The sequence below is a fragment of the Labeo rohita genome, chromosome 15, assembly GCF_022985175.1.
Source record: "Labeo rohita strain BAU-BD-2019 chromosome 15, IGBB_LRoh.1.0, whole genome shotgun sequence".
In the NCBI taxonomy this organism is placed as follows: Eukaryota; Metazoa; Chordata; class Actinopteri; order Cypriniformes; family Cyprinidae; genus Labeo; species Labeo rohita.
This window is the reverse complement of record NC_066883.1, coordinates 38,678,506-38,688,486: the sequence shown is the minus strand read 5'-3', so window position 1 is coordinate 38,688,486 and position 9,981 is coordinate 38,678,506. Positions and strand designations below refer to the sequence as shown.

The 9,981-nt window shown below is 43.9% G+C and overlaps 1 protein-coding gene across 2 annotated transcripts; it reads right to left on the bottom strand.

Annotated features, from left to right (window-relative positions):
* Nucleotides 1–1,918: 1,918 nt before the first annotated feature.
* On the bottom strand, nt 1,919–9,253 carry gap43 (growth associated protein 43). Of its 2 annotated transcripts, none has more exons than XM_051129692.1 (3): nt 9,011–9,253; nt 4,281–4,818; nt 1,919–2,460 (listed from the first exon to the last, which is right to left on the bottom strand). In XM_051129692.1, the coding sequence occupies exons 1-3, from the start codon at nt 9,038–9,040 to the stop codon at nt 2,393–2,395; spliced, it is 636 nt and encodes a 211-aa protein (XP_050985649.1). In that variant the 5' UTR covers nt 9,041–9,253; the 3' UTR covers nt 1,919–2,392. The 2 variants fall into 2 exon arrangements, with proteins under 2 accessions (XP_050985649.1, XP_050985650.1); XM_051129693.1 differs by lacking the exon at nt 9,011–9,253 and adding an exon at nt 6,323–6,560.
* Nucleotides 9,254–9,981: the final 728 nt, after the last annotated feature.

The following is a 9,981-nucleotide window of genomic DNA, read 5'->3' as shown; positions in this document are numbered from 1 at the left end:
AGTGACGAGCCTGTTTACTTTAGCCGCTAAACTTGGTGTAACTTGCTAACGCAAAAAAAAACCTTTATACTCACTTCTGCTGTAAGTGAAGCTGGATCCCGAATGATTCACGCGAACATAGACGGATATATGTAGATCGGGAGGCACATTCCCTTCACAAACAAACATAATCCACTGCATCTTCAGCGGATCAGATGTTGGGAGTAAATGACGACCACTATGTTCATTATTACATCCAGCAACACAACACCTCAATCGCTCAATCTGAGATATTCTCGTCTAACTTACATCCCTGCTCCGGCATCAGAACATGGAAAGTTACTGGACTGTTACAGCTGATCTGAGGTAAGACGCTCATGTCAATCAACTATTGTGGGCGTGTCCTCTGTCATGTGACGCCACAACGACAGGCATCTGAGAACGGCTCGATTTGAAAAAGGGGATATTATTTTTACAGATTAATTAAAAACCACTGCATGGATTTTTATCATTATAGGGTAGATTTGTACATACACTGACAACACACATTTCACACACTGTTTCTCTCTTATTCCGAGGTCACATTAACCACCAGATCCAGTCCGTATCCAGATCAGATGGTCACTGCAGTCGCCCGGATCCAGTCCGAACCCAGCCCAGACGGTGGATCAGCACCTAGAGACGACCTCTACAGCCCTGAATGTCAGCGGAGTCCACATCGACTAGATGAGCCCCAGAGACGGATCCACATTAAAGACCACATCACCTAGACGGCTGTCGGCACAGGACCACGGGAACTTTGGCCAGAGGAGAACTGGCCCCCCGACTGAGCCTGGTTTCTCCCAAGGTTTTTTTCTCCATTTGTCACCGATGGAGTTTTGGTTCCTTGCCGCTGTCGCCTCTGGCTTGCTTAGTTGGGGACACTTTCTCTTAACACAATATTGCATTTTATTTTATTGTTTTTGATTAACTACCTTTACCTATAATGTGAGTGTTTAATGTTGCCTTTGGCATTGTTGATGTACTGTTTCCTATTTAATACTGTACAGCCGCCTTGTCACAATTCTGTATTGTTAAAGGCGGTATATAAATAAAGGTGACTTGACTTGACTTGACATTAATGTTCAAACAACATGAAAAAGTAAACTTAGCATCCGATGACCCCTTTAACAGAAGTTTTTGATTTGAATAAAATCACCTCTAAACAATAACCATAAAATTACAGTTAATATGGTTTTAAACCGTTTACCCTATACCAGGGGTGAAATATGAATTTGTAGGTTAATGATTTATGATCAGTTATTGAGAAAAATGGCGTTACTGTGAGAACTGCCAATCCTTTAATAGATTATGTATTATAAAACAGATGTTGATAGCTGTGTTGTGATGCTGATGGTGAATTCTGTACAGTTTATATAATGTTATCTCTGTTTACAGAGATTATGGTACACTGCATATAATAAAGTAATAGAGATCTGGCTTTATTGTTTTATTTTCACACAGAATTGCCTACAATCTCGCAGGTCTTCATATTCGCTGACAACAAGATACTTCATGAACATTTCGGTGTCAACGACTGCAATGATGAGATAAAATGTGAACCCGACGTCACGTCACGTTAATTCACTGCAGCATCAGACTGATGAATTCACAGCTGAACTATTGTCTCACAGGGGATGATTAATATTGATGATCTCATACAGAATCTGATGTTACATCATTTCTCCAGCGGAAATGAATTGGTTTCATAATTGATATTGAACTGAACTGAATCAGCACTAAACTGAGGCGCTCTGAATAAGAACACTACTGCCGTTTTTTAAAGCGAATCTGAATTTGTCTCAAATTTGAGGAAGTTTGCATTCTGTTATTAAAACTATCCATATGTGTTGTAGAAATAAAGGAGATCAGGCCGAAAGAACGACACGTGCGGCAAACGTAATTGGCACATTTCTTTATTTCGAAAACAGACATGAAACCATTTTCCACGATTTTACGCCTTAGATTCAAACTCACTTGAACAGAAAGGCTGGCGCTTTTTCTTTTTGTTGGATTTTCTGAATTTTTAACATCAGTGCAGCAATATCTCCAATTAAACGCTCATAACAACACCAAGGACATGAAAAGAAGCCACATGTATTAGTCGGGTGCGTGTGAGAAGGTTCTCTTCTCTGGAGGAAGAATTCTCATGCGATGAGCTCCGGACGCAGAAGAGCCGGATCGCGAGCGCAAAAGAGCCGGACGGATGGAGGTTTGTGTCCGTCTGCGATCGATCTGCACTGGAAAACTCCCTCCAAACGTCAGAAAATCATTGCCACACCAGAAAAGAGAGGACAAACATAAAAACAGACCGTCTTCGTCGTCAAGAGCAGTCTGTCGATTACTTATGATTTTACATTTCACTGGTCGTCCGTTAAACGTTCTCCTCTGTGCCGGCGTCCGAAACGGCCTCCTCTGCTGGTTTGGAGTCTTCCACGGCCTCTGCAAAGACCACAAGAAACACGTTCACTTCCTGACACACTTACAAACCGCAGATGAACCGCGAGTTAATGCTGCTCTCGGTCCATTACTGAAACGCTTTCGTGTCTCGTGAACGTGCCAGAAACGCCGCCGCTCAGCCGAGAGCTTTCAGTCAAACCGCAGCTCTCCGCTGCAAATGGATTCACAAACTCTCGCTTGCATTCTCTGCCACTTTGTACATTTATATGGTCAAACCAAAATTTATTCAGACACCTTCAACACATTATCACAGCTTATTCGCTATAGTTTAGAAAACGGTAAGAGTTCACTGTGTCAGAACAAATTCATCTTGATAATGTCAGATCACTTTGACCCAAATATATGTAATAGATTACGATCAACCAAAAATTCAATACTTTGTTGACCAATTACCAAGTGTTTGATTTAGAGTTAATTTTGTTCAGTCTGTGGTGTAAAAAGGTTGCAATTAAAGAAAAAACATGGTCAGGTCAAAGTGCCTGAATAATTTTTGGTCTCAGTTTTACTGGTAGTCTAGATAAGTCACAGTTTAATTTATTTTGCTATCCTCACTTACATAAATGAACTATAGTGTCCTGCTAGTAAAAAAAAAAAAAAAAAAAAAAATTATATCTGGTGTCTGAAAAACGTTTGGTTTGCGCACATTCTGCGTTCGGGTCATTTTGACATGGGTACGTATGAGCACCATGAGGTGTCAAAAATACTGTTATTTTAATCAAATAAAATAAAATTATTTTACAGTTACTTTACTGCCAAAAAGCTTTTTGTAAAATATATTAAGCCTATAGCCCAAATCCCACACACTTCTGGACTGAATTTTGTTGATGAACATGAATATGTACACCTACTGACCAACCATTGCAACACACACAAAAATTGATCACAAAAATACACCTGAAAAGAGTAAAATAAGTTTATTTTGACTGAAAACTTTTCAGAGCAGTATTTTGATGCTGTTTTGTTAGAAATTAATATGTAGCTTTCAAACATTTAGAGCAATATTTTGAGCAATCGTGGACATTACATGTCCTTATAAATTTCATACAATGATGTATTAAAAAAATAACATTTCTCATCAGTATGACGGTGTGCAATTGAAATTTCAAAGGTTCTTTTATATTTTATAAAGCAAGAAACTTTTATACTGTAAAGAAGCTTTTACAATATAAAAGAACCTTTGTTCGTTTATTAAAATATTGTTCCACTAAGAAAAAATGTATTTTTAAGAAATGCTGAATAGTTCTTTAATGGCATTGATGGTTCATCCATTGAAACTTTCCATTACACAAAGGTTCTTTATAGTGAAGATGGTTCTTTAGACGTTTTAAAAGAAAACTGCTGACTGAAAGGTTCCTCGAGGAACCAAAAATGGTTCTTCTATAACGTTACACCCATAAATAAATGTTTCAAAAGGGACTTTTCCCAGTGATGCCATAGAAGAAACAACCTTGAGTGATCAGTTCATTTTTTCCCTCAGTGTGAAGATCATCTAAAGAATTTCTTCTCCACTATAAAGAATCTTCAGTGCAATGGAAAGTTTTCATGGATGTCAAAGGTTTTTCACAGATGGCAATTAAAGGACCTTACTTTTTTTTTTTTTTTTTTTTTAGTGTTCCGCCATCATGTTCGTGTTTCAGATACTGTTTGGTCCGATCTACTCAAATGTTTGTAATAGCTTGTAGTTAAAACTGGAAAAACTGAAACTGGTGAACCGACCCTGTGTCTGATATCAGATGTTGTGTTTTACTCTCTCACACGCACACTGATGATTTCAGAGCGCAAACTCTGCTTTTCTGACGCACCTTTTTTGTCTATTTGGTCTGTTTCCTGGCTCTCGGCGGCGGTAGCAGCGTCAGGCACGTCGGCTTGTTTGGCTTCCTCCTCCTTCTCCTTCTTCTCCTCCTCCTTCTGCGCGTTTACGTCGTCGGCGGGGTTCTCGGCCTCTTTCGGCTTCTCCGCTTCCTGCTGCTGCTCCTGCGCTTCCTCTTTAGCGGGCGTGTCTGAGGGGGCGGAGTCGGCGGCTGCGGTGGGCGGGGCTTCCGCAGCGGGCGAGTTGGGCTGCTCGGCCGGTTTGCTCTCCTCTGCCGTTTCCGTGGAAACCTCGGCCGGTTTCTCCTCGGACGGAGAGACTCGCTCCTTCTTCTCCTCCTCCTCCTCGGTCTCGGCGGACTCGTCGGGAACGGCGTCGTTCTCCTCGTCTTTCTCGCCGTCCTTCATCTTTTTCCGGGTGATGTGTCCACGGAAGCTGGCCTGGATCTTGGTGGCGGCCTTGTGGGCGTTTTCCTCCGGTTTGGTTCCATCCTGCTTGATCTCCTGATCGGCCTCTTCGTTCTTCTCAACCTGAGACCAGAAACACAAGACCGTCAGTAACTCAGACACACTCACCCGTCAAACGATGTCTTGTTCATTATTCAGGTAATTCCACTAACGAGATTACTACTAACAAACTGTTGCTCCATCAGGATAGTTCACCCAAAAATGAAGATTTCCCTCAAGTTCTTCCAAACCTTTATGAGTTTCTTTCTTCTGCTGAACACAAAAGAAGATATTTTGACAAATATTAGCAACCAAACAATTTCTGGTCCACACAGACTTCCAAAAGCAAGTTCTCCATACTATGGAACTCAATGGGGACCAGCAACTTGAAGGTGAGTAAACGACAACAGAATTTTCATTTTTGGGTGAACGAAGCTGAAACAGAGATTATTATGGATGCTTGTTTCTGATACAGAACTAAAAAATAAAACAAGGACATTGCAGCTTTCTAACCTCACAATTCTGAGAATAATTTCAGAAGTGCTCATATAAACTCAGAATTGCAATATTCACTTTGTAAGATTAAAAGTTGCAAGCACCTTTTGTTATTTTCTTTATTCCACGCCAGAAACTGACCATTCCAGCTAAGATTGAGTATGCAGAAACAACACAGACTGAGCGACCGACTGGACACACGGATCCAGAGCAACTTCAGCATTTTACACATGATTTATCCAAAGTGAATAACAACAGAAATGCATAAGCGATTATTTACATATTCACAGCATACGGCGCCACGTTTATCAGAAAGACAGATTAGGAAAAGAGCTTGAGTGAGATGCAGAGGAGAGCGAGATACTGTTATATCTGTGCTGCGTTTCAGCGCTGGAGGAAGATGCGTCTGATGCTACAAACCCCCAGAGAGCGGCCGAAGAAAAGTAACTTCCCATCAGGCATCTGGACGTACGATTACGATGCTTTAATTGAATGAGCATTAGAGCATTTTCAGACTGAGAGTGATTTTAATAGACGCTGTTAATGAATCTGGATCTAGAGCTCAGAAGGACGCTCGGCTGCCGCAATCCCACGATTACAAGCGTCTCAGCGCCGAGCCACAGATCCGAGCGTCTCATCTTCACTAACCAGAGCACAAGTGGGAAAACACTCCACCTCGGTCTTTAATTAGTTGCTAAAGAACCTGATCCGTAGGAGGTGAATTTTCATTTTTCACATGGCCATAATTATCCAGATGGATCTGGACACACATTTATCACACGATTTGACACGTCTCAGACGGACACACACGCCGGTCCGTGTCTTGCGGGACTTCGTGCGCAAACTCCACGTTTCCTGCTGAGACGCATCCAGACGTGATTAGGGCCATTAGCGCTGGAGTTCAGGCCGAGGTTACGTCTCTCAGGATCACGCGCGTGCTCTGGACCGACGTCAAATATTCAACTTCGCTTCGACTTCCTCCTATCAGTGATAAATATCAGCGTAGCACGGCAAAGCTAAAAGCAAAGCACCTGTCAGGATAAGAAAGAGTGACGTCTGACTGGAGAATCAGGGAGAAAGACTCAATATTTACCTTGTCCATCAGTGTCCAGGGAGGCTTTTGTCCACCGAGGGCCTTTTAATTTACTATTGAAATGTGTCTAATGAAAAAAGCAAGCATAAAATGAAAAAAATGTGTAAAAGTGACATAATGCATGACAAACACAATCATACAACAACTCAAAAGTAGCTCAAAACAGATGAAAATATAAAGTTCAAAATCATAAATGCGAAACTAAAATCTAGTGAACCGAAGCCAAATTAATGACATAAAGCAAGATGAAGGCAATTTCATTTGGAAACACTTTTTCATTTATACACGCAATCTGCAAATGGACTGCAGAAAATGATGTCATTTTTGCATATTTATTCCATTGCGGTTCGGCCGTCTGAGCGGCGGTTTACACGGCATCTGTTCTGATATTTAACCTCATAACCTGTGGATGCGACTGTACTCAAATCAATAACCATCAATAAACGCATCTCCAGCTGTCAGACCCACCGATATTTGAGCCGTCCAGATGATGAGGCTCCCGGCGCCATCGTTCATCTTCATCTACGCGTTTGACGTGTACTTTACTCAATGAATGTCCAGTGCGGTTACAGTCATGTGTGTGACAGAGCTGAAGGTGCAGTGAGTGTGAGCGCAGCTTCATTCTGCACCTGTTGATGGCGCTGCGACGGTCAACAGGTGTTGCTCACACACACACACATTCACACTCACTCTGGACCTGTTGCTCAGGTACAAACACTGAACGCCCAGTGATGATTGTGTGCACGTGTGTGTGTGTGTGTGTGTGTGTGTGTGATGTCACTCAGTGTGAGTCATTCTCGTGAGTCACATTCACACCATATCATGACATCATCAGCTGATCTCTGAGGTGAAGCTCATTAACGGCTCAATAAACGCCAGAACAGAACTAACAATAGACTGCAGTCTACTATAAAAATAAAAGCCAATAAAAAGGGAAAAGAAGTGTTTGATGTGATTCCATTTTTTACGAAAGAGTGAACACGTTCCACCCTTAATAAATTATATTTCTGCCATCATTGTATGTGCTGCTTCACAACACTAACCCTAACATCAACCCACAAATCATTTAAAACTGAACTGATGGCAGTGTTGTAGTTGCTCGTGCCGTTTAAGTGCTGGGCGCCGTGACCAATCTCTTCTGTCAGGGAAAGAGGGCGTGTCCAGCTGAGAAGATTGGCAAGACTGACATTTTCCAAAGGACTCAATCGAGGCCTGATCGTAACTCACGTTTACGAGGCCTCGACCGAACGGCGGACCGTCACACATCGTTTAATCTGAGCTCCGCGGCGGCCGGGAGCACGAAGGGGTTCTGGTTGCGGGGTTCAAAGGTCACGCTAAAACAAAAGCCTGGAGGCTCTGAAGTGACCGTCAGCACCTAAAACCACCACAATGACTGAATCACACAGAAATGAGTGGTTTTCAGATCAACTGGTCTCTCGTATGGAGACGAGTGAGACGTTCACATACAGAATCTGGAGTCAAAAAAGGGAATATTTCAGATCAGACCACAGATGAGGATCTGAGCTCTTCTGGTTATGAGGAAACGTTTATGTTAAATGCATAAAACGTAACTGAATAGCATGTTCTCTCTATAAATAATAGTACGAAGAAATTTCATGTAGGATATATCAGCACAGAGTCTTGCAGCATTTGTGGAAGGAGCCACACCTTAAATCCACCCGCCCCCACGACACACACACACACACACACACACACACACTAAACCCACGACACACACTCACATTTACACACACACACACACACACACACGAGACACGCCTGAAAATCTTTAGGTCGCGATTATAATTCACCTGCACTGACGCACACTCATGAATATTCAGGCTCCATTAAAACGCGCTCACGTCAGATCTGCACCTGATTCACTGTCACAATATGAAAATAAAGAATGGAAGAGATGTGAGCGCGCCTGTGTTTCTGCAGGAGGTCGCAGCGAGACAGGACCACACCCTTCATCTTCCTCGTGTCTACAGCTCCATCCCGCTGTCTGTCTTTCTCCCTCCGTCTGTGTCACTTCTCTGTCTCGGATCAGACGCTCCGCTGAACGTAACGCCCGCGTTCTACTCGCGTCGCGTCGCGCTCAGTGGGGCGTAAGAACAAAAGAGACGCGGAACGCGCGTCTTCACCTGCGGTCAACGTGAGTGAAGACGCTGAAGATGTTTAACGCGCCGATTCCTCAAAAGCGGCTCGGGGCGCGGCTCATTTGTTTGAACCTGCTTTTAACCTCCCGTTCACAGCGCCATTCGTTACTTTACAAGACGGCAAAGCCGTTATACACCGGAGGCGTTCACCGGAGACCCGCCCTGTGCGCAATCAAAGCTTCATTACATCCAACTGTCATCTCCTGAGAAATCATTATAATTCCTGTGAGACATTAATATAAGTGTGTTGATCTCCTCAGAGAGCCTCATCGCTCACCCACACACACACACCACACCCTGAAACTCCTCACACACACACACACACACACACACTCCAGTTTCACTACCGCACTCCTATAAAACAGCATCCGACTCAAACACACCTGACTGACAGGTACAGTCTCATCGCTGCTGCTGCTTCTAACCACATCGCCAAGGCGTGTCAGATTCTCAAGTCGGATCAAACACAGCGAAAGCCTCCACCATGACAGGTTACAGTAGCAAAAGTGTGAAAAATCCAGATATTTACCGGCTTAGTTCTTCTGATACAGCACAGCATAGTCGTATCCTTTCAGCGTCTCGCTCTGTTTCTTCCTTTTCTCTTCTCTCTCTCTCTCTCTCTCTCTCTCTCTCTCTCTCTCTCGGTCTCTCTCTCACACACCGGCTGTATCAACAGCTGATGATTCTGATGCTTAAACTCATCACAGTTGAGCCTCAGTCACACTGTCTGTCTGTCTGCGCTGCCACTGCCAACAATGAGAATAATCCCACCCTATAAACCCCCTCCCTCACTCTCACACGCGCGCACACGCGCAGATGAACCCGTTGCGCCCACCCCCCGCGCGCACACACGCGCACACACACATACACTCACAAACGCGCGCGCGCGCGGCCCCGCCCTGATCACACTCGGTATGAATGATTGAATAGAGGCAATCTGTCCGCTGAGGGTCCGGCTCTGGACCGGCCCGCTGTGGATCTGGGCGGTGGTCCTGCTGCTGCTGCTCAAGGGTTAACCGAGCTTTGTGTGTGCCATTGTAATGCAGGAACGGGCCACATCAGGTTGCCTAGTACTTTCAGAGTGCCGTTCACATGGTAACGGCTCTGAATCGATGCCCATGTGATCGCCCGGGGTGTGGATCCGCTCCTCTCGGGGCTCTTTCTCTCTGGCCGTCGCTCATTTTTGACCGGCCGATTCCTCCGGGACTCTTTCTGACCCACGCAGAACACCTCCATCGGAGCCGCACGCTATTCTCACGACGTTAAAACATCTTCTTCTCGTTCTTCTGTGTCTGTGAAGGTCAAACCGCCCACATGTTCAAACACTTATTCATTGGGCGACTGCGCTTTCCCTCACAACAACATCTCTGAAACACACACGTATATTTATATAGCGCTTCATACCAAACGCTTTCAAAGCAGCTTCACGGTATTAAACAGTGTTGTAAATTCATCTATTATAGAAGAGAGAAACTCTCATTAGCAGAGAAATCAATGGCA

Excerpts from the sequence above, each read along its gene's own strand:
- gap43 (XM_051129692.1), bottom strand. The coding sequence starts at position 9,040 with ATGCTGTGCTGTATCAGAAGAACTAAGCCG. Across the intron at positions 4,819-9,010 it reads GTATCAGAAGAACTAAGCCG|GTTGAGAAGAACGAAGAGGC; the intron begins GTAAATATCTGG and ends TTCTGGTCTCAG. Across the intron at positions 2,461-4,280 it reads AGACCAAATAGACAAAAAAG|AGGCCGTGGAAGACTCCAAA; the intron begins GTGCGTCAGAAA and ends TGGTCTTTGCAG.